General features: G+C 41.2%; 1 protein-coding gene and 1 non-coding gene across 3 annotated transcripts; one reads left to right on the top strand and one right to left on the bottom strand.

Moving 5' to 3' along the window:
• ALKBH1 (alkB homolog 1, histone H2A dioxygenase) lies at nt 1226-24304 on the bottom strand. Of its 2 annotated transcripts, none has more exons than XM_005686170.3 (6): nt 24056-24304; nt 22930-23038; nt 19249-19378; nt 6774-6864; nt 3277-3470; nt 1226-2391 (listed from the first exon to the last, which is right to left on the bottom strand). In XM_005686170.3, the coding sequence occupies exons 1-6, from the start codon at nt 24236-24238 to the stop codon at nt 1962-1964; spliced, it is 1137 nt and encodes a 378-aa protein (XP_005686227.1). In that variant the 5' UTR covers nt 24239-24304; the 3' UTR covers nt 1226-1961. The 2 variants fall into 2 exon arrangements, with proteins under 2 accessions (XP_005686227.1, XP_005686226.1); XM_005686169.3 differs by having other exon boundaries at nt 19249-19411; nt 24056-24303.
• Nucleotides 4878-4949, top strand: TRNAW-CCA. The gene has a single exon. It is a non-coding gene; the product is annotated as a tRNA-Trp (tRNA).

Genomic DNA, 24312 nt, shown 5'->3' with positions numbered 1-24312 from the left:
GACTCCTGACTTAGAAAATTTCTGGTAGACAACTAAAAGTTCGGTGCGAGTCATTACCAGTTTACTCCCTTTTTCTTGAGTTGTGTAGTTTCCTGTGTCAAAGTGGAGTTGCATTACATACATCTTCAACTACAGGTTCCTCACAGAAGGAAATATACATAAAAACGAGAACTGAATTGTGCAAACAGTCCTGCTGAGCCCCCTCCACCTCCCGAAGGAGTTCACGGGCGCAGCCTAGAGGAAGCCTGGCTGGTGAGGGGCCTGCTGTCCTCTTGGCGGGCCTGTTTCTCACAGCGCATGCATCTCACTCCATATGCAGTTTGAACACACATTGTTTGTGAAATACTGTCCCTGGCCTCGAGCCAACACCTTCATCTGACAATCCGCTAACTAAAGAACCACCTATTCAAATGCTGAAGGGCAAGTTGACTGCTGGATTTACTGAATGACATGCTGGTTTTCAGTGAGTCACATGTAATGCACACAGTGTTCATATAATGTATATTATGGAAAATTTAAGGGATTTTTTTTCTCAGTGGTAATTTTAATTATATAAAATTATCCTATTATGAACTAATTTTAGAATCCAGCTACACATAAAGGATGAATCTATTAATTTTTATTCCTGAAAAAAAAAAACCCACCAAAGATTACAATATAAACTCAATTATTTAACACTCAAGAAAAAAAAAAAAGGGCAGGACAGAGGAGAAATCAAAGTTTGGCAAGTTGTGTCACAAGCAGCAGGTAACAAAGCAGCTTCTGGTCAGTCATCCACACAGATAAGCTGGGGTGTTTCTAAGAGTCTATACAGTTATAAAATACTGGCAATATTATGTTCCTAGAAAGGGGCACTAAATTTCCATTACTGTTTGACACAGCAGCATCCATCTAAGAAGATGGTAGGAAACATTATCTTCATTTTATGAATGAGGAAACTGAGGTCCAGAGAAACATAAGGTAACTTAAAGGCTCAGGATATACTGAGTGGTGGGGGTACACAGATTAAAACTCAGTGCTTCATGCATTTTCCATGCTGTCTATAATCCAACAACAACAACAAAAGTGACTAGAATGTCAAGGAATATTCTCTCCTGTGAGACAGCTACAAAGAACACTAAGGGCAGAAACAGCTACAGGGCTTCAATAGCATGAACAATACAGCAACTGAAAATAGGAAAAAACTAATCCCAGATACATTCACCCTCAAACACAGATACAGATCTTTAATTTAAAATTGAGTAAGTTTATTCATAGAGAAAACAGTTACAAAATACCCTTAGGATTTTTTTAGTCCAACAATTAAAATTGCATTTAAAAGCCAATAGAAGTGTTTACAGACCCAAAAGACGTGGGGAGAAACTACTGTTCCTCTTTCCTTGGGTTTATGTGTGTTTACCTTTTAGGCAAGAGACATAGCTGGGATTAATCTCTTTCCTAGGAGATGTGATTTCCAGTTATGTGTACAGGATTCTTCTGTGAAGACCAGAGGAGTCCAAAGAATTCAACATTGATTGGAAGAATTAAGGTAAGACTAATGGTCGGTTCATGGAACCACAATTTTACCACAAATCCCTAGACAGGGTGGTGGAAGGAGAATGTTTCCCATCAACAAAACTTGAGGTATTTAAAGATTCCAGAGACATGGAAATGCACTTCTATCTCGCTCAAAGGTGATGGCAAGACTGAGAAGGTGCTTGTGGAAGGTCATACCTTCTTGGATTTCTCCGTACATTACTGCCAAAACCTAACCAGGACTGGACAATGTCAAACACTTCTCTGAACAAAGTGGCTAATCAGTTTCCTCTTCAGGATGAGTTCTAAGGCAACAGTGTGATCAATGATGAGTTTTTCCCTGACTCTGTTTCTGGCCTGTCTTGGTGCTAACGTCGATAGCAATAAAAACAGCACAGCCATTTCCTGTAGAACCTGCCGGAGCACAAGAATGGGCTCTCCGAGTCTCAGCAGTCAGGGTTTAGCCTCGCTCGTTTGACTTGGCTACTGTCATCATCCAGATGGCAGGAACCTTCTGTGGTGATGTTTCTTTTATTCTCCTCCATGGGCTCCACAGGGAAGTCCTGACCCACGGCCAGCACCTGCCGGACAGTCATGTTAACACGAGCAGTTTTCAAGTAGCTGGCGCACACCTGCCAGTCCTCCCCAGAACAGGGCTCCACCACCGAGTCTCTGGGGAGGTCAGCTGGGGGAGGCGTCCTGAGGCAGCCAGGCAGGCTTTCCCCTTCTGGACTGGGAAGGACCCTCGGGACTGCATGGTTCAACAGGCGGCTGAAACCTGACATTACCATGATGTCGCCACTGTGCATAAACATGGGGGTGGGGGCTTCGTCTCTTTTGAGGCCACCCAGGAGAAAGATGGCAGACTGTCCAAAGCTATGAAAAAGTAAAACAACACACAATAGTAAGTTTCTGTTATTAGCCACGGTTGGGAAAGTTAACTGCCAACTGCACTAGTTTTCTAATTTCAGCTTGATACTTATTGCTTCCAAATACTCCTGTGGGGATGGGGTGTGTGTGTGTGCTGTGTGGCTCATGGGGTCTTAATTCCCCAATCAGGGATCGAGATTAGGCCCATGGCAATGAAAGCACCAGGTCCTAACCAGTGGACTGCCAGGGAAGCCCCAATCCTCCTTTTTAAAGTGTGCTAAGATCTTTCTTCTCTGGTTTGTGTTTGTGAGTGACTAGTCCATGGTCTGCTACTTAAATCTATTAGAGACCACAGAACTGCTGTAAAATAGAGTTTGAAGCAATTAAACAAGCAAATAAAAATTTATTTGGGTTCTTTACTAGATATTTATCATTTCTGTTCATTTTAAAGATAAGGCAGTTAAGAAGGTTCTGTTCAGGCACTTTCCTCTGGAGATACAGGTGCAGCACTCTGCAAAAATATAAACTTACATTCAGGGAGACAAGCAGAGTAAACTACTCGGGCTTCTGTGCTTTCTTCTCTATTTCAGAAAGATCGCTCCCTTGGCCTTATGGCCTTTACCACTCATCTATTCCACAGACACTCACAATACCTCTCATTACAAAAGACAGAATCCATGCATCTTAAACAGAAATATTAATTTTAACTTGGTCATTACCCAAAAGGTCGATGTTAATTTTACTTACGGTACATTGCTAAGATGCCCAGAAGTGATATCGAGTTCACCCATTTAAAATATTTAACATTTTTATTTATTTAAGCTTAAAAATGCTTTATAAAGAAGGAATGAAATGACAAAAAGTAATTCAAAATCCCTAGACCCAACTCACCTGAATGACAGCAGGGGTCTGGAGTGATCTAGTTCAGATCTGTCTACATGGATCCCCAGTGTGGAGTCTAATCGGTAGTAATTCAGGATACCTGCTTCAGCTTGGAAACCCTGAAATCCACAGGCAGCAGCTACTTGCTCTGAGAGGAAAGCCAGGTCAGAAGGGAAAGGTGTATAATGATCTGCTGAGTATCTCTTTGATAAAAGCAGGGAAAATAAGAAAAATAAACAATGATCTCAGGAAAAGAGGAAACTGTGGCATTAGATTAAAATCATCTAATTTACACGCAGTATATTGACTGACTGATTCACAATGCTGTGTCAGTCTCTGCTGTACAGCAAAGTGATTCAGCTATACCCATGTGTACTTCTTTCTGACATTCTTTTTCATTGCGGTTTATCACAAGATACTGAATATAGCGCCCTGTGCTGTCCAGGACCTTGTTGTTGGTTTATCCATTCTATATACAAGAGCTTGCACCCGCTACCCCCAAACTCCCATTCCCTCCTTCCCCACCCCTCCCCCTCAGCAATCATAAGTCTGCTCCCTACTACATGTAATATTAATACAGCCCTTAAAAGTTTTTTATTGAAGTATAGTTGATTTACAACATTGTATTAGTTTCAGATATACAACACAGTGATTCAAAACTTTTACAGATTATACTCCATTTGTAGTTATTATGAAGTGTTGGCTGTATTCCCTGTGTTGCACAATATATCCTTGTAGCCTATTTCTTTTATACATAAAGCTTTTTATACACAAAAGTAGAAGTTTGTCTTCTTAATAGCCACATTTTTGAGGCATCCAGCAATCCGATACGCAGCCAATTCAAAACACCGAGCACCTACGATATAGTAGGCACTGCGCTACGCAATGACAGACCTGGCAAATTCACCCTGCATGGGGTCCACTGTACAGAGCAATCACACCTCTCTCTGAGAGCTGCTCAGTCATGTCTGACTCTGCAACCCCACAGATTATACAGTCCCTGGACACAGTACTGGAGTGGGTAGCCTTTTCCTTCTCCAGGGGATCTTCCCAACTGAGGGATCAAACCCAGGTCCCCCGCATTGCAGGCAGATTCTTTACCAGTTGAGCCACCAGGGAAGCCCAAGAATACTGGAGTGGGTAGCCTATCCCTTCTCCAGGGGATCTTCCCAAACTAGGGATTGATCCCAGGTCTCCCACATTGCAGGTGGATTCTTTACCAGCTGAACCACAAGGGAAGCACAAGAATACTGGAGTGGGTAGGCTATCCCTTCTCCTGCAGATGTTCCCAACCCAGGAATCGAACTGGAGTCTCCTGTATTGCAGGCGGATTCCTTATCAGCTGAGCTACCAGGGAAGCCCACTCTAATCCCAAACATGAGAGTTCTCTTAGGGTAAAAAGGTAACTCAGAACTCTGTCACTGCCAAGAGGTGCCTATGGAAACATGCCAACTAAATATAATGTATCCTGGTTGGGATCCTGGGACAGAAGGCAGAAAGTGTATCAACTAAGAACTAGTCTACAACATAGCTTCCTGTGATTTCATTGGTCAATCTGATGGGCTGACACACTCAAAACATTTAAACTGACTTACACTGTGGTCAGTGCTTCCCTGGTGGCTCAGAGGTTAAAGCGTCTGCCTCCAATGCAGGAGACCCAGGTTCGATCCCTGGGTCGGGAAGATCCCCTGGAGAAGGAAATGGCAACCCACTCCAGTACTCTTGCCTGGAGAATCCCATGGACTAAGGAGCCTGGTGGGCTGCAGTCCACGGGGTCACAAAAAGTTGGACACGACTGAGTGACTTTACTTACTTATTTACACTGTGGTCAAGTCAGGACCTTAAAATGGAAGTAATTTTCAGCACTTATCTTCCTGAACTGCCTCTATTTTTTGTACCTAAGGGTCACAACTCTTAAAGGCCAGAACACTCCATACAAAACACACATGATTTCTGAGAACAAGGCAGCAGCCGAGTCTGAGGACTACGTAAGCCAGCAGCATCCGACACTCTTCCTTGGTCTGATGCTCCTCTCTCAGTCCTCCTGTTATTCAATCAACCTCAGATCTGATTAGAAAAATCAGACTTTTCTGAAAAGTCTCTGATGGATGGCCAAACCTCTTCAGTTGGAATCTGTTTTACTTTTTTCTTCTCTTTTTTCCTGTACCACAAATAAGAGCTCCTATTTAATTTCTCAAAATTATGAGTTTAGTTAGAGAAGGTTTTCTCTACCATTTTGCAGTCCTTCACAGAGACCAACGACTGACAGCACTGGATCGCCTCTGCTGTAACCGAACAGTCAGCCTTTAGGCTTTTATCCCGACCGAATTCCCTGTGCACTGCTCTTGCTTCTTAACTCTCCTCCACTTTTCTCTGATGAACCATTCAGTGTGTTTTGACTCTTTTCACACCATGCTTTTCTTAGTAAGTGAGGCTAACTTTGAGGTCCTTGGGAAATAACAGTATCTACAATAAAACTAGCACCTTAAAAACCAATAAGCTAACATTCATTGTGTTAATTAATTTAACTGTTTAGAACAGTCAGACACTAGTGTAAGCACTATAAAGGCATTAATCATTTAATCCTCACAATCGTCTTGTGAGGTTAGACACTAGCCATATTGAAGGCAGGATTCAAATCCAGGCTGTCTAACCAGAAGAAAACCACATGGCCATTTCCCCAAATCCAGATGTCTGGTTTTCCATTAAAGCTGTATCACTGAAAACAAGGCTTATGTCATGAATAGTTCTGAGCAACATTTATTACTATTCTGAGTAGTTAATACATTTATTAATAGCTGGATTGACTGAAACTATAGAGCTTTTAAAAAGTAACTGGTCAGTAGGAAGATGGTTCATGCCAATTTGATTCAGTTTATCCTCAGAGTTAAGTCCTTTTGGTGGCAAACACCTGAGAGAAGTGGCACTGAGATGTCAGTGATAAAGGAGGCATTTTCTGAAGCGCACAGGTCAGGAAAGAAAGAAAACATGGAACTTTAACTGTAGACATTCTTTCCCATCTCTCCCCTGCACAGACCTTATGTAACAGTCAAAGGAATCTAGATCTTGAAAGTTCTTTGTGAGTTGATGGGAGAGAACACTGTAAGTACATGGAGCTTCTTTCACCCCAGGCACACATTATGTAGAAAATAAATAATCAACAAACACTAAATAACAATGGAACTAAAGATTATAATTGAAAACTCCTTATGAATACAGGAAAGAAAAATCTATATCCCTGAAACCTCCCCAGAGAAAGCATCAATGGGTTCTGATGAAATAATATAATCTGAGAGCACAAGAAAAAGTACTTTTCTCTTGATAAATTATTTATTCTTCTTCAGATTCTGTATCAAAAGGATTTTAAAGGAGGGAATATATTAAAGAAACCCTCCCACAAATGGATAATCTGATACTTTAAGCTTGGCCAGAAAGAAGTCAAACTATGTGGGCCCAAGAAGCATAAAAAATGAAAATCAATGGAATTAGCAAGAAAATCTGAATACCTTACTGTCCCAGTTATAATGGTAGCCAAGGGTCACCCAGCGTAGTTTCTCTAGCAAACTTCGGGGTCTCCGTTTATTCACTTCTTTACACCTGCAAAATTGGAGGCAAAAGATGCTTTATTCATTGCAAATGGCAGCAATAGCATGTTGCATGGATCCTGGAGTCTAAATTTGGTATCTATATAAGCAGTTAGCCAAGATCTCCTCAGGGGAAATTAGAACAGATAAATGAGTTGACCAAGAATATAATACTACCAAAAATATGCTAGCATTTCTAATTTCTAATCCTTGGTTCTAAATCCTCTGCTGAATGGGATCAATTTTAAAGGGCGAGTCTCCAGAATATCAATAATGATAAAATGACAACAGAAATGTCTTTACCTGTCCACGGGAAATGGGACAAAAAGAGTCCTACGGATAATTGAAAATTTGGCTAATGGAACATTTACAATTTAGTAGGCTGAAAGCAGGACATGATTAATTACAGCTATCATTACATCTAGAATGATGGTGGCTTCCCAGAACTGCAGTTTTAGGGGAAAAATTTTGGCAAAATATAGTATACAATCAAAAATTACTGGTTTAACATACCTTCTTTAACCCCACAAAACAACTTAAAACCTGAGGCTTAGCTAACAATTAATGGCCATTTTAAATGATTTGGTTTCTAACATCACCTTATTTAAACCACAAGAGGTTTCTATACAATGGAGGTGTCCTTTCTGTAACCATAATCTCGTCTGATCGAATCTATGGGGTTAGCTACCCTTTTTTTTTAAGCCACGCAGCATTGCTTGCAGCATGTTAGTTCCCTGACCAGGGACTGAACCTGGGCCCTCAGCAGGGGAAGCATGGAGTCCTAACCACTGCATCATCAGGGAATTTCTTAACTACTCTTTTTCTAAAGAAGCCTGCTTGTTTGATTTACCTCTAAATATCTAAAAATACAAGAATGCTAGGCCTAATCATTTTAGTTTCCTATATAATTTACATCAGTAATCAATCTTCTTTTTTCAGTCTAAGAACCACTGCTCTTTAAAGCAGAAAAGATTGGACTGCTTTAAGGAGTTTATATTTTAATAGGAGATGACAGACAAATATAAGAAGAAATGAGGAGAAAATTTAAGGTTGTATAGAATCTAGCACTAAAATGGATAGCACAAGACCACCAGACTCAGAAGAAGGAAAGTTCAAAGTCAACAGTCTCATCAGTTAAGCCTTCATGGTAAAGTTGGGGAGTTGAGTATGGCATTGAAGAATGGGCCGGCATTTAAACAAGAAGTGATGTAGTAGGCAATATAGGGAGAGCGTGAGCAGAAGCATTTATTGCAGGCTCACAGTGTAAGTGGTACTCATCTTGAGGTCTGATAGCTTACAGGGTAGATGCTGTCTGTCCTCAAAGAGTTTATATTCTAAGGACATTGTAACACAGACATACACCAAGACCAGTGTGTGCTTATTCGCTCAGCTGTGTCTCTGTGACCTCATGGACTGCAGCCTGCCAGGCTCCTCTGTCCATGGGGATTCTCCAGGCAAGAACACTAGAATGGGTTGCCATGCCCTCCTCCAGGGGATCTTCCCAACCCAGGGATCAAATCCAGGTCTTCAGCACTGCAGGCGTATTCTTTACCAACTGAGCCACCAGGGAAGTCCCAAGACCAGTAACTAAATGAAAGAAATGGATCAAATACTAACTTACTTAGCACAATTGTGAAGAAGAGAGGGCCAGCAGGTCCCACATCTATCCTCTGAAAAGACTGTATCAGGTTGGCCTTTGGCCAAGCTCACCGTTCCTATGGTGTCTCTATGAACATTACAGTTTCTGCTGAACACATGCCTTCCTTCTGGGAGTCTGAATTTTGGTACCTGACAGGCAGAGATTGCCTATGTACCATCCTCCAGTAAAAATCTGGGCACTGGGCTTCTTCAAACCATGCTGATGCTGCTGATCCAGGGACCACACTTTGAGAAACACTATTCTAGTCAAACACACACACACAACCTTTTATTTCTCTCAATAAGAGATAATTTTATTCTTGACAAAGAACCCCAAACCAGACTGATCTGTACAAATAAAGGTAACAAGGCAGCTCTGAAAATTTGATGGCGTTTTAGACATTTGAGGTGACACCAATAAACTGCTTTTCATCTTACTGTTCTTCAAGAACAGGGTATACATTATTACAACCAACACACAGTTTATGGTCTTAAGCATGAAGATATAGCTTGTAACATGAACTTAAAAAATTTTTGTTTTTCTAGGAAACCAAAAAGAACATCGCTTTCTACCTTAACTGTATCACTATAGAAGAGGCTTTGGGTTTCGTCCTATATGAATATTATAGAGGGGCACCAGTCCAGGGTGCAAAAGCAGCCAGAGAAGAGCCATACTTTCACAGGCATTAACTCCAGTTCTTTTAACAGAAGGGGAAAGAAAAAGCTTAAAATCTGCTTAGTAAAAGATTAATTCTGAGTGTGCCATTTTGAGAAAATGTGTATATGTGTGTTTATATAATGTAGGTATGAAATTCTATCCCTTATTTCATATCCTGTTTTGAAAACCTGACTTCTATTCTTGCTTTTGTATCGGATTTCTGGAAGGAAAGTAGCAACAATTGCTGTAACAACTGCCTTCAAGATGTGAGAGCAAGACTGGCCTGTGCTAGACATTTCTTGTTTTGGTAGCACCTAGGGACTCCTCTGGTCCCCATGGGCCTCCTGGGTAATAAAGATTCCAAAAACTTCAAATGAACATTGTGAATAGTATAAGGCTCAAACCAGGTTTCACATGCTCCCAGATCTTTTTCAGGCAGAAAATACTGAGGGGTTAACGAATGGAAGGGTGGGCGGTTCTTTTTTTAAGCCTGACTTGTCCAAAAGAAGCCAAGAAGGCTTACTGGCAATGGAGCTGCTTATCCACCCGAAGGAACACAGGGAATGTTGCCATCTAACCTAACTTTAAATCTTCACCCAATTATCCAGAAGAAGGTTTTCAAGCAGGTATGACCCTAATTATTGGTGCTCACTGCAAACAGAAACATGCTGCCCCTTCAGGTAGTAGCCAGCAGATGATGGATGGGCAGAGCTTGCACCTTCTCTGCTGAATGCCCACTCAGCACTGTGCTCAGTTTCTGTCAGGGGAAAACCTTTATGTAAGTGTCAGCATTTCTCTCAGCAATCTCGTTCTACAGCACTGCTTTCAACTGAACCCAAACTGTGTGGAAATGAACTCCTGTCCTGCTTGCCCACTCTCCATGCAGTGGGTAAGCACTGATGTTTTTTCTTTCTTGCCTCGAGGGACATGAGTGAACCAAGTTCTCACTTAGGACAGAAATCTGGAAGTTGCTTATGATAGAAAACCTTCAATATCCTATTACAGGTATTGCTTCTTCAATCATTTTAAAGATTTAGGGATTGTGTCTTGCACCACTCTGAATATTTCCCTCCACAACCACAGCTTTCGGTCCTTCTTCCTTTCCTAGTCTCTCACTTTCATTAAACCTAAAGTTGCATCTCAGGTCCCTAGAACTCCAGTTTTTCACTATTTGAGTGCTTCCAGTTTTGTTTCTCTTAACCTGAATCTCTCAGTGAGCCAGAGCTAACGGACGTCCAATTCTACGGTAACGCCCTTTGGCTATCTTGTAAATGTTATCTCATCTTCCACTTTCTGTTCTAAACCTTCACCATTTGTGTCAAGTGCTCAGTCCTGCCCCTACTCCCTTCTAGGACAAAGAGCATACAGAGGCCCACTCAAAGGATCCAGTCAATGATTTCACCTTCCCTCTCCTACACCTCTATACTGTTTGAAGTCCTTACTCTGTCCTTCCTTCCTGGTCTCAGCAGTGGTTTTCTTTCTTTCCATTAAGGCCAGTTCTCACCTACACTGTCTCCCATTTCCCTGATGTAGCCTCTGAGGCCTTTCTCCATTATCATCTTTCCTCTCATATTTCCAACCTTCCTTTTTATTTGTTTCTTCCTCTTGATCCTGTAAAAAATGTTCAACATTTCCACATACTTAAGAAAAAAACAACAACAAACACTTTTCACCCAACCTCTTACTCAGACACCCTAAGTCCTGCCTCTCTCTGTCTGCTCAATAGCTCTCCTTCTCTTCGTGATTAAATCATTCCAAAGGACTCAATATCAGCTGCCCCCACCCTCTCTTCTCACTGAGATCTCACTTTTGCTTACACTCTACAAAAACTAGTTTAGTTTCAATGATACCATTTAATCATCAAATCCTGAGCCTTGGTCCTTGTCTTATTTTGGAAACATTTTCCTACCTTGGCTCCTAATAGTAATTTTTTTCACCCAGACCTGATGCTTCCTAGGCCCAGCTGCCTTCTCTCTGTATGTTTTTCATAAACAACCAAACAAACAAAAAGCCACATCACTCCCACTGCTTTATGATGAGGGTCTTCCTGTGTAACTTCCATATCCCTCTGTCTCTCACTTGACTCCTGAACTTTGCTCAGTTCTCCATTTCCAAAGGCAGAGACATCTCCATGTGGATACTCCACAGGCATTTCAAAAACAATAAGCCCCAAACTACACTAAGGATTATCTTTGCTCACTTTCCTCTTCCTCCCATCTTTTTTCCATTAAAAACCTCAGTATATAATGTTCCAATGAACATGGAGGTGCAGATACATTTCTGGGGTAGTGACTGTTTCCTTGTTTCTATATACTTAGAAGGTGAATTGCTGGATCACACAGGAGTTCTATTTTTAATTTTTGAGAAATTGCTACACTGTTTTGCAGAATTAAATAACCACCATTATTTACAGTAGACAAGACATGGAAACAACCTAAGTTGCTTTCTTTCTTCTGCCTTTCCAATGACAGATGAATGGATAAAGAAACTGTGATACACACACAGTAGGGTATTATTCAGCCATTAAAAAGGGAAATCTTGTCATTTGTGACAACGTGGATAAAGCTGGATGGCGTTATGCTAAGTGGAATAAGTCAGAGAAAGACAAATACTGCATGATCACAGTTCTATGTGGAATCTAAAAAAATCGTGATACAGAACAGACTGGTGGTTGCCAGAGGTGGTGGGGGGGCAGGGGTGGGCGTGTATGAAACGGGTAAAGGAAGTCAAAAGATAAAAACCTGTCACTGGAAGAGAGGGTCTGGAGGTGTAAAGTACAGCCTGTGTGCTCAGTCATAGCGACTCTTGCGGGCCCATGGATTGTAGCCCACCGGCTCCTCTGCCCATGGAATTTTTCAGGCAAGAATACTGGAGTGGGAAAATAAAAAAAAAGAATACTGGAGTGGGTAGCCATTCTTTTCTCCAGGAGACTTTCCTGACTCACGGATCACACCCACGTCTCTTGTGTCTCTTGCACTGGCAGGCAAGGATTCTTTACCACTAGCGCCACCTGGGAAGCCCAATGCACAGCGTAGTGATTATAGTTTATACTGTGTGGTATATTTGAAAGTAGTTGAGAATAGAAATGTTTTTAAAACAAGAAAAAGAAATTGTAATGATGTGAGGTAACTGATGTTAATGAAGTTTACTGTGATGATCATTTGAAATTATACATGTATCAGATCATTATGTTGCACACCTTGGATAACACAATGTTATATGTCAGTTATAGCTCAATAAATCTGGAATGACCCCCACTTTGCCCAAACTTAATCTACCTGCCACTTAGAAATCTGTGTTTAATCCTTAACTACTTTTCTGTCACTGTTCATAGTCTTCTGCTTACCAAGTCCTACAGAAAATGTCTCTACTAGGCCTGCATTATCTTTTGCATGCATTAGTAAGCTAAATTCTTAATTGTGCTTTCTGCAATGATTAAATTTGCAGTCCATTTTCTGCACTGCCACAAAAATTCTCTGAAGTGAAAAATCTATTACTAATTTCGAATTCCCCATTCACAAGGATAAAGTCCACATTTTCTTATTGTGAAAAAATTCATATTTTATGGCAAGACAAGACTAATTTAAACATAAAAAAAATTTCTTTGCCTTTAAGCTCCCTCTCTCCCCCTTACTATGCACTGTGTATCTGTATTATGCATTGATCAAACCTCCCCCATTGGCAGAAATACCTGCTCATACAAAGAGCAACATTCTCCCAGCATCAGTAAGATAACTCCTTAAAAGATACTGTTCCTTTCTGATCTTATAAGGGGATGATTAGAAACAGACTCTGTAAACTATCAATAGTCCATCATTTCATACACAGCTCTCTGTCTCAGAAAACTAATGCAACTGTGCCTTGACTTCTAACAGCTAAATAGTTCTTGGAGCTTTCTCACATGCTATCCCCAGATAATAGTCCTCAGCTTGGTTCAAATAACATATTTCCATCTCTTTCTTAGATCAATTACTTTTTCATCAACACTATATGGCACGGAAACCCCCTTATAACCTGGTCCTAACCTTTCTTGTTTTGTCTCCAAACATTTCCTACAAGGAGCCCTACTTTCCCATTTTTCATGGCTATGTTTCTGACCATGCAATTTTCTGAGATGCTCTCTCCTCTCCTACTCGACTCTTGATTTTTCTAATTTGCTTTTTCACACAGAGTTTAAACATGTCTTCAGGGAAGTCTTTATCCTGGACTCAGTCTCTCACTCCTCTACAGTGCTCACACAGGACTTTGCAACTTCCTCTATTAAAGCATACGGTTTTAGTCCTGTAAATATGAAAGTTCCTGAATTCCTGCTTAAATAGTCTCTTCCTCAAAGGCAGGGGCTGAGTTTTAATCTTCGTATCTATGCTAGCACCAAGTATTTCCTAAAGCATAAATATACATTATTTAATAAATGAATGAAAATAAGATAGAAAGATACTATATACAGTCTTTAATCATTCTCAAGTTTAGCATTATACTTTTACTGGACTAGCAGAGAAGCTAACAATTTACTTAAAATTAATATTTACTCAGCACCTTCTAATACATATAAAGAACTGTGGTTGGCACCAAGGCTACAAAATTTCCACGGTCTGCGGGGTGGGGCAGGGCAGACAGTGGGAGGAGGAGAGGCAGATGCCGGGATTCACTATGATACATGCTACAACAGCATCATAAACAAAGTCTTAAAGAAGAAGAAAGGGCAAGGGATTAATTCTGTTTCCGTACTGAAAATATCAATGGAAAAAAGCCTTCACATACACTGAAAACAAAAATGGATACAAAGCACTGCATAAGCTAACTTATGAAATAGATAAAGCAAAGTTGTTTTATTTAAATGTACATTTTCCCTTTGTCCTATTGTTTGAAGTTATTTTTGAATAGATAATATATTCAAAAAATTCAAAATGTATAAAAAAGTATCCATTAACCAATTAATTCTACAAATATTTATTTAGTAACTACCATGCACTGAAGAATAAAAACACTGGCAAAGGGATAAAGAAGAAGGGAAATGGGGGTGGGGGGGTGATGTGCTATTTTTAACCAAATAAGGGAATCATCTCACAAGATGGTATCAGAACAAAGACCAACAGGAAGCAATCCATTGATTGGTCATCTAGGAAAGAGCTTTCTAGGTAAAAGAACAGCTTGTACAAAGAATCTGGGCACGTCTACAGTGTATAAGAAACAGAACGAAGGCCAGGACTCCTGGGGAATAAATGAAAAGAACAGGAGCTAAGGTGGGAGAGTCAGATTATGTAGGCCTTATAGCCTTGATAAAGACGTTTATTTTGTTCTAAGTGTGATGGGATTGTACACAAAGAATCTGACTGGTCTTTGCCCCTGGTTCTTTAGAGCAAGCTTTTAAATCCTTGGAATTTCTGGAAGGGACAGGAATATCTGTTATTCAGTGTGGACCCTAAGACCACGCCTGAGTTTATGCTAAGGCGATGACTCAGGACGTGGGTCTGTCAAGCTAGAAAGTGTATCAGGCAGGGAGACCGAGTTCAATCATGATCAAATCAATCATGCTCAAGTGGCGAAACTCCAGTTAGAACCGTGAACACTAGGCCTCCGGGGAGCTTCCTGTGAGCGCCACATGTCCTGATTCCCTGGGAAGAGGACACGGGCACTCTGCGTTCAGGATCCTTCCAGACATCTCTCTGTAGTCTCCTCACTGGATGGCCCTGATCTGTACTTTTTATAATAAAATTATAATCCTAACTGTAATGCTTTCTTGAGTTTTGTGAATTGTTCTATTGACTGAAGGGAGATCACGGGGGCCAAGACATCATGGGAACTTCTCTGAATCTGTACCCAGCTGGTCAGAAGTGTGCACAGACTGGGGGTCTCCCAAACTCGGAGGTGGTGTCTGAAGTGAGGGGACTTTGGCTGAGGACCACGCCTTTAACTTGTGGTATCTGTGTTGACTCTGGATGATGTGTATCAGAATCGAACTGCAGTACTGCAGGTAAGAACTATAAGAGATGTGACATGATTTCAATACTCTATGTCGAAAACAGACTGGAGAGAGACAAGAGCAGACACAGGGCGACGGGTTAGGAGGCCACTGCGGTTAAGTGATGGTGGCTTTAGACCGCGTGCATGTGATGGGGATACTGAGGAATGACTTTATTCATCACGACTGTCGATGCTGCTGTATTTGCTGGAGGGCTGGAGTTGGGATTTCTCAATGGCTGGATGGTGCCTGATTCTACTACTGGGGTCTGTCATGTTTGATCTGATCTGCTGTTGACACTCAGGTTGTGTCTCATCCCCACCCCTCCATTATAAAGCATGCTATAATAAAGCTGCTTACAGAGAGACACACAGGTGATGTGAAATCCTGCTGACAGGTTGTTTCTCATTCCCCCCATCCCAAGCAAAGGTGCAATAAAGATGCTTACGCCCAACTACTGGACTCTTTGTATGAGGATCTCTAGGTACACTATTCACTGACAACAAACTAGACAAAACATAAAATTGGGGTGCCCTAATTTTGCAGGTCAGGAAGCAAGTGAGAACCGGACATGGAACAACAGACTGGTTCCAAATAGGAAAAGAAGTACGTCAAGGCTGTATATTGTCACCCTGCTTATTTAACTTCTATGCAAAGTACATCATGAGAAATGCTGGGCTGGAAGAAGCACAAGCTGGAATCAAGATTGCCGGGAGAAATATCAATAACCTCAGATATGCAGATGACACCACCCTTATGGCAGAAAGTGAAGAGGAACTAAAAAGCCTCTTGATGAAAGTAGAGAGTGAAAAAGTTGGCTTAAAGCTCAACATTCAGATAACGAAGATCATGGCATCCGGTCCCATCACTTCATGGGAAATAGATGGGGAAACAGTGTCAGACTTTATTTTGGGGGGCTCCAAAATCACTGCAGATGGTGACTGCAGCCATGAAATTAAAAGACGCTTACTCCTTGGAAGAAAAGTTATGACCAACCTAGATAGCATATTCAAAAGAGAGACATTACTTTACGAACAAAGGTCCGTCTAGTCAAGGCTATGGTTTTTCCAGTGGTCACGTATGGATGTGAGAGTTGGACTGTGAAGAAGGCTGAGTGCCAAAGAATTGATGCTTTTGAACTGTGGTGTTGGAGAAGACTCTTGAGAGTCCCTTGGACTGCAAGGAGATCCAACCAGTCCATTCTGAAGATCAGCCCTGGGATTTCTTTGGGGGAATGATGCTAAAGCTGAAACTCCAGTACTCTGGCCACCTCATGCGAAGAGTTGACTCACTGGAAAAAGACTCTGATGCTGGGAGGGATTGGGGGCAGGAGAAGGGGACGACAGAGGATGAGATGGCTGGATGGCATCACTGACTCAATGGACAGGAGTCTGAGTGAACTCCAGGAGTTGGTGATGGACAGGGAGGCCTGGTGTGCTGCGATTCATGGGGTTGCAAAGAGTTGGACACGACTGAGTGACCGAACTGAACTGAATTTTGTGAACACCTCTATTTTTGGTTATATGTTCCAAATATTTCATTTTCTACTTAAAAGTTTCTTCTGCCCCGACCACAGAACCCAGAAAGTTAAAATTGAAAGGATTCTTAGAGGTCCTCTAATTCAGTGGTTCTTACTGTGAATGTAACAGTAGATAACCAAAATCTCTAGGGAAATCTTTATGAACCACAGACCCTCTCCCTTTCTGACATGCTCTGGGAAAGTGGGAGAACCAGCATGTACTGTCTAGGTGACTTTCACCATGATTCAGCCACCCTGAATGGCTTATCCAGTCCAGTCCCTGTTTCCCAGATGAGGAAACTGAAACATCTATCCTATAGGGACAGTAGGAAAAGTAGGCCCTAACTGATTTTCAGGGCTGGAAGCAATGTCTGAGCATATCAATTTCTCCCAACCCTTGACAACAGAAGGTATAACCATCACATTTTGTATTTTTTCTAATTTATTAGACCAAAAAAAGTATCTCACCATTGTTTACAGGATGATTTATTACAGAGGTTCATCTGAGCTATCTTGGAAGATGACAACTGGCATTTCAAGAGAATCATTTGTTAGAAACAAAACAAAGCAAAAGAATCAATTTTTTGAAAACAGAGGCTGGTTTAGTAAACAAACTCTAAGCTCTCTAATTTCACTCAGCCAGGATCTTCCCTTGCTGCTGCTGCTGCTGCTAAGTCGCTTCAGTTGTGTCCGACTCTGTGTGACCCCACAGACGGCAGCCCATCAGGCTCTGCCATCCCTGGGATTCTCCAGGCAAGAACACTGGAGTGGGTGGCCATTTCCTTCTCCAATGCATGAAAGTGAAAGTGAAGTCGCTCAGTCGTGTCCAACTCTTTGCGACCCCATGGCCTGCAGCCTTCCAGGCTCCTCCGTTCATGGGATTTTCCAGGCAAGAGTGCTGGAGTGGGGTGCCATTGCCTTCTCCTTACTTGCTCTCAATTCTACAGAAGACATATTTAATAACAGGATTTTCCTCACTGCTTTTGCTTGTAACATAACCTACAGACCAAGAGGATTTTTAAAGGAAAACCAATGCACTTTATTGTTATTTTCCTTTCAGCTTAAGAAAATCATCTATTTCCCTGTTAGAATTAACATGACATAGTTTCTGAAAACTGTATCATTAAACAATTAATATGACATAGTTCCTGAAAATTAAGTCCAAACAACACACACAAAACTGATACAAAGATTTTAACAGGCTGTTCTAAGGAATTCTCACATATTATCTTGTTTAATCCTAACACTATTACATGAGGAAAATACTACTACTATGAGGCATAGAAAGGTTAAACTGCTAAAAGTCAACAAAGCCAGTAACTGGCAGAGCCAGGATTGGAACCCAGGCAATCAGACTCTCGAACCAATGCTTTATGTCACTATCCTTGGCCCTAACCAACCTTTCTAGTGTCATCTCTTGTCAATCTTATTCAGGACTTCTGAGAAGCATCTTCCATCATTCACCTTCCATCTAGCCACTTACTTGACCATACTCATTATCTTACAAACTCTTACACCTCTTTCCTGCCCGGAAGAATTATTTCTTCCTCTGATTCCCCACAGCATTTTCATAAACACCCATTCTAACACTTTCTGTACTTTCTGAATTGTATTTAATTACATGTGCACAGATCTCTGTCCATGACTAACCTACAATTCCTTGAAGGCAGGAACTGTGTCTTTTCTGTCTTGAATCTCTAACACTTAAGCACAGAATCCGACACAGCAGAAACTCAACAGACATTTGTTGAATAAACACATGAATGTATAACTTCTGTGCTCCTGTAACACGGAACAAGCTACTCTGCCTTTGTTAACGCTGGTTTCTCTACCTAATTGTTTCTGAAGATTCATTTCAAATGGATAGAGAAAAAAAAGAGGACAATGGGCCCAATTAAAAAATCATTTTTCCTTCTCTGACAGCTCTTCCTGCCTGGAAGAGTTAGTTCTTCCTCTGATTCCCCACAGCATTCTAATAAACACCCATCCTAACACTTTCTGAGCTCTATTATCTTATTCCTGTTGATACGGGGTTCCTGCCATAGACTGCGCACTCCTGAGTGCCGAGACAGTGTCTTGTTTGTCTTTGTACCGAGTATCTCCAATGCTTAGCATCACGTCTGGCACACAATTGACCCTCAAAAAATATCTGTAGAATAAATGAAAGCTGAAACAACATTAAGGTACAAAGACTAGTTTTCATGAAGAACAGCTGGCCACCGTTAGACAGACAGTAATACTGACTTCATCCAGGAGAGCAGAAGAGCTTTTAGTGTTATTCTCTTCAGGATGCTATAAGGCTTCAAAGGAACTCTCTTCAAGCAGAAAAAAGGGTGAAGCTGAATAAAAATGGATTATCTAATGATTAACGAGGATGAACTCATTATCTAAGCTATGATAAGCTAATCTTTAAAATGGATCTCAATTTACTATAACTGTCAAAGCGTCTGTCCAAATGTTCCTGAGGCAAAGAATATAACTGTGCTGTATTTGAGTGGACATTAGAGAAAAAAAAAAGCAGGTCAGTTACTTTCATTGAACTACTATAGAGTAGTTCCTTTAAAGACCTGTGATGACCTGAGCTGAATACTAATGGTTTACTGTGACTGGTATGACTTACCTTAGAAACTCCTTGCTCTGCTCCCACAAATCCTGGGTCTCTTCTTTAGTCATATGCTTGTCCAGGTTACATACATTAGGTTTCCGGGAATATAACTTAAGGCACTGCTTTACCCAGTGCCACTGGTAACCTGGGAGGAAGGGGTTTGAGATAAAAATAAATCCTATACAGAGATGAACGAGAGAAAAAGAAGAGGAGGAAATTCTCCATCAGTTAATCAGATCATTTATTTTTGTTGACATCCTTATATCCCCTACTTTATTATTTACTCCACACCTCCTTTCGCTAATGCTTCCACACATAAACATAAGTTTTCATTCCTGCACTGCAGTTTTAGAGGAAGGTGCGTTTCTTCAAGTTAATAAAAAGCTGTTGTAATGATGGTCACCAGACATCTATCACTATGCAATTATCTCTGGCTTTTTGGGTTATTCTCAAGAGAAACAAATACTACACAATTATTAATTGTGTTACCCCGAAGCAAACTCCAGAACTAAAACTGCCAAGTCACCCTTCAAATTTCACCAAGTACCGTTCACAGAGGTGGCGGCTGCTTCCCGTAGCTACTCTGACATCTCAGTGCTGCCTTTTTGCCTTTTCTAATATCTGGCTAATTATTATTTTTTAAATATTAAATTATCTCAGTTAAAACAACTGTTGTGATTTCTGCTTCTTTTGAATTTTGACTACTGTAACACGGAAGAAAGACGGTATGGACATCTGTCCAGTATGCAAATACCTAGCCATCTCTCCTCTGTAAAAAAGGAGTAACAATGCTAACTGGAATCATATGCATAGTTAACGATTCACTCATCAACATTTAACAAACATACACTGTATGGACTTTCTTAAGAATTAGAGACAGATGAAAAACTCTGTCCTAAGAAGCACTTGGATAGAGGAGGAGAGATAGTTATACAGATAATGCCTTTTGGAAGTCTGGCTATGAAGGGAAACAAAGGCTGAGAAGGAGCCATTGAAGAATAAGGGGAGAGACTGGAAAGACCTAAGCATGCTCACAGATGATGAGCAAGAGGCAGCAGAAAGGAACTGGCTGAACATAGGAGAGGGAAAAGGAACACAGGGAGGTCTCGAAAGCTGGAAGGGGTAAAAGGCAGGATCAGAAGGTGAAGAGAGTGGTTTTGAACAGAAGGGACCCCTCTTCCTCTAAAATTCAGGACAGGAATAAACACTCACTTAGAAGTGCGGAGGTCACTTTTGCATTTCACATGTAAGTCAAATTCTCCAAATAACTTAAGAAAGATAGAACTGTTGATATTTTTTGGGGAAAAAAAGATATGAGAAAATTTTCCAATAAATGACTGTTATCACCACTACTTTACAAAATAAGAATATTATAATACTCCCAAAAATATCACATTAAATGAAGAATACTTCCGATCTAATTAAGGTTTGAACAGTGACAGGAAATTGAATACTTTTATAGGCAGTTGGTTCCAGACAACTGCTGTCTTCCTTTTATGGAATTAAAATTTGCCTAATTTTATTTTTTCATGCATTGGTCTTAGGTCCTGACACACACAGCAACCCCAAATCAGTTTTCAGTTCTTCTTGATAAACGCCTCTAACTACGTAGCTAACATTTACTGAGCATTAACTATGTGCCAGAAAAGGACCTAACTACTTTACATGGACGCTCACATTGAATCCTATCCTTATAAAGTGGGGACTATCTTTAGATACATTTTACATATGAAGAAACTGAGGCCAAGAGAGATTAAGAAACTTGCTCAAGATCACACAGTACGAAGCGGTGGAGCCAGGACATGAACCCACAGTCTGGTGTCAGATCCTAATCCCCAGTATGCACTGCTCTCCACCCGTTTCTATGCAGGATGATGTTTGCTGTTATCATGGTCCCCTCAAGTCGACCCTACCCAAGGCTCAGTCTCTGGTCTTCAGACCCATCACCTTCCTGCTCCCTTTTGTAAGGACAGCTTGTGGTTTACTCAGGTTCCTTTAGAATATGCAGCATCCTGAAGTAAACATGATCCTTCTGATCAAGTCAGAGTAAGGTGAGACTCGTTTCCCATGTTTTGGACACTGTACTTCTATTAAATGCAGCTTATATAATGGCAGGAAAGACAGAATAAAGTCTCTAAGGACATAATGAGGTACCAACTCAAATGATGTGGCTTAAGTGTGAAATCCTAGAAAACTTCAAATACCAAGTAGAGGCATACCTCACAGATACTTTGACTTTTAAACCACTGCAATAAAGCGAGTTATTGCAAGTCACAAGATTTTTTTGTTTCCCAGTGCAAATAAAATTTACACTATACTGTGTTCTATTTATGCAATAGCATTGTGTCTAAAAACCAAAGAACACACTTTAATTAAAAATTTATTTGAATTATATAAAACAATGCTGAAAAACACTAACCATCATCCGAGCCTTTAGTGAGCTGTAACCTTTTTGCTGGTGGAGGGTCTGAAATATTATGAGAATCACCAAAACGCGACAGAAACACAAAGTGAGCAAATGTTGTTGGAAAAATGGTGCCCAAAGACTTGCTTAATCCGGGGTTGCCACAAAACTTCAGTTTGTAAAAATGTAAAACTATCCGTGAAGCACAATAAAATGGGGTATGCCTATATTCCAACATGCACAGCAGAAAACCAAACTGGGGCTGGTAACTTTCAGTCTGAGCAATCCGCTAAACATGGCCATGAACACAGGAGAGAGGCCTGAAAGGTAAAGGGCCCCTCCAGGAATAAAAGCAGCAGAAAACACTCTGGTGACAAATGCTCGTTTATCCAGATGCGAGACAAGCAATGCTTTCGTATGTAGAAGTCTCCACTCAGCTGTTTCCTTTGTGACTTCAGACACAAAAGTGCATGTGCCCTTTTATGGAAGCGTGAAAGTTGTTACCTCTTCCAACGATAGCAACATATACCCTTCAGTGGTCATAATGTATTAATAGCTGTAACACAGACCTGGCTCTTGGAACAACAAAAACTAAATTTTTAAAGGAATTTCTCTTGCTTTTGACCTGCATTTGAAATCACAAGTGCAATGTTAACTTTATGTCTTCGAGGTACAGAATGGAGATATAAGATCATCTGGCCAAATAAGGCATTATATATTTTCTAAATGGTTCATGATAATTAGTCAACAATGGCCCCATGAGCCTAGGAAAAAAGTTAATAACGTTACCCACTTTTCATTATTATCTTAATTTCTCTACCTGACATCACTGAAATTCAAAAATCTAGATTATTTCGCCTTATAGGACTTTTGATTTCATGAACTGTAGTTTTCTATTCAAAAATTCAGTCTTGATAATAGCAACAGCTTTTAAGTTGTTACATCATTTGTGAATGTAGGGATTTTGTGACTGGAGTGAACACGATGAGTTACTCTATCAATTCAAAGTGCTCCTTCTGTTCAGAGCTGTGGCAGGGAGCCCAGAGTCACTGTTCTCATCTTTGATTTGCACCTGGTTTGTCACTTCCTGCACTATAAGGCAGGCATTACTGACTTCTATTCTAGCCTATGGAGATGCCAAATAAATGGACATCTTGGACAAGGAAGAATTCAGGAGGGGTTTGGGAGCAGAACATTTGTACATTTAATTTTCTTCTTTGTTTATTTACTCCTCCAAAACTAGACAGATTTTGATTGAGTAATTTTTGCCTTCTGAGCTCAACTGAACTCACCAGGATAGCCTTGGAGTCCGTGGGCTTGCCACTTGCTGACCGGCTGAAGTCCTGCCCTGAGTGCATCATGGTCACTGACTGAGCACAGATTTAGCTGGGATTTGACCACCTGGCAGGAAGCAAACAGAGGTCAGCAGGCTAAAGCTATTTCACAGGTTAACTGTGAGAATCTCAAACCCCTAAAGGCATTTCTGATGTGGGGCAGATAGGAGTCCTAAGTTTGGAGTCCTGAGTCAAGCCTGAATCTTCACTGGAAGCAATGATGCTGAAGCTGAAGCTCCAATACTTTGGCCGCCTGATGCCAAGAGCCGACTCAAAGGGGGCAGCAGAGGATGAGATGGTTAGTCGCATCACTGACTCAATGGACAAGAATTTGAGCAAACTCTAGATGGTGGAGGACAGAGGAGCCTGGCATGCTGCAGACCATGTGGCTGCAAAGAGTTGGACACGACTTGGCGACTGAACAACAACAACAAACTCAGTTCCACCATTTACTTGATTTAAGTCTTAGATAAGTTACTTAACATCTTAGATCCTCAGTTTCCTCATCTATGTACTAACAAACTTGAAGTTGTTATGAGGAGCTGACCTATTTTGGCCTTTAACACGATCTTCTCCTACGATACCACACCACTGTGATTTTTTATGATTCTGAATTATCAAAGGTGTTTGGTATATAGACTACCTTTGGTTAGGACCAACAATAATGCTTCTGAGGAACTTGAACACGGCGTTTAAACAGGGCTTTGAGGAATACCAGGCTGCAGTGCCCTAATCAGAAAAAAAAATCTTTCAATAAAACACTAGGAATTTTGTTTACTAAAAGCACCATAGTTGCTCTCTTTTAGATGGAACTTCTAACCAAAACTCGTAACTTTTTACCTTTGTTAATTACTTATAAATTAAACTTAAGGGACCTATGAAGGTTTCCTGGCATTTAAGAATATCTTAAGAGACTTCCCTAGTGGTCCAGTTGTTAAAGAGTCCGCCTGCCAATGCAGGAGACATAGGTTCAATTGCTGGTCCGGGAAGATTCCACATGTCACGAGGTAACTAAGTCCCTGAGCCACAACTGCTGAGCCCATCGAGACCATCGCTTCCGAGCGCGCCGCTCCACTCTCCGTACCTTGGGGGCACCAGGTCCCGTACCGCGGGCTGCGTGGGACACCGAGAAGTCGATGACCCCTTCCAGGTCTGCGGTTCCGGGGCGGCTCTGCCGGTAAAAGCGGAAAAGCTTCCGAAACGCGTCCTCCCCAGGTTCCACCGCCAGCGTCGCCACGGAGCCCACTGCCGCCGCCATCTTCCCCATCTCGCTGTCAAGCCGCCCCTGACCCGGAAGCTGATTTCCGTGCTCCAGATTAGGCAGGCTCTTCCGGGGTCGCG

This window comes from Capra hircus, chromosome 10 (genome assembly GCF_001704415.2).
Source record: "Capra hircus breed San Clemente chromosome 10, ASM170441v1, whole genome shotgun sequence".
Classification (NCBI taxonomy): Eukaryota; Metazoa; Chordata; class Mammalia; order Artiodactyla; family Bovidae; genus Capra; species Capra hircus.
The sequence above is the reverse complement of the archived record's forward strand: the minus strand, read 5'-3'. Positions and strand labels throughout refer to the sequence as shown.

Coding starts and splice junctions, on each gene's coding strand:
- ALKBH1 (XM_005686169.3), bottom strand. CDS start 24,238: ATGGGGAAGATGGCGGCGGCAGTGGGCTCCGTGGCGACGCTGGCGGTG. Junction 19,412..22,929: donor CGGACTCCAAGGCTATCCTG/GTGAGTTCAGTT, acceptor ATCTCTGTATAG/GATTTATTTTTATCTCAAAC. Junction 3,471..6,773: donor ATTATAACTGGGACAGTAAG/GTATTCAGATTT, acceptor CTTTTATCAAAG/AGATACTCAGCAGATCATTA.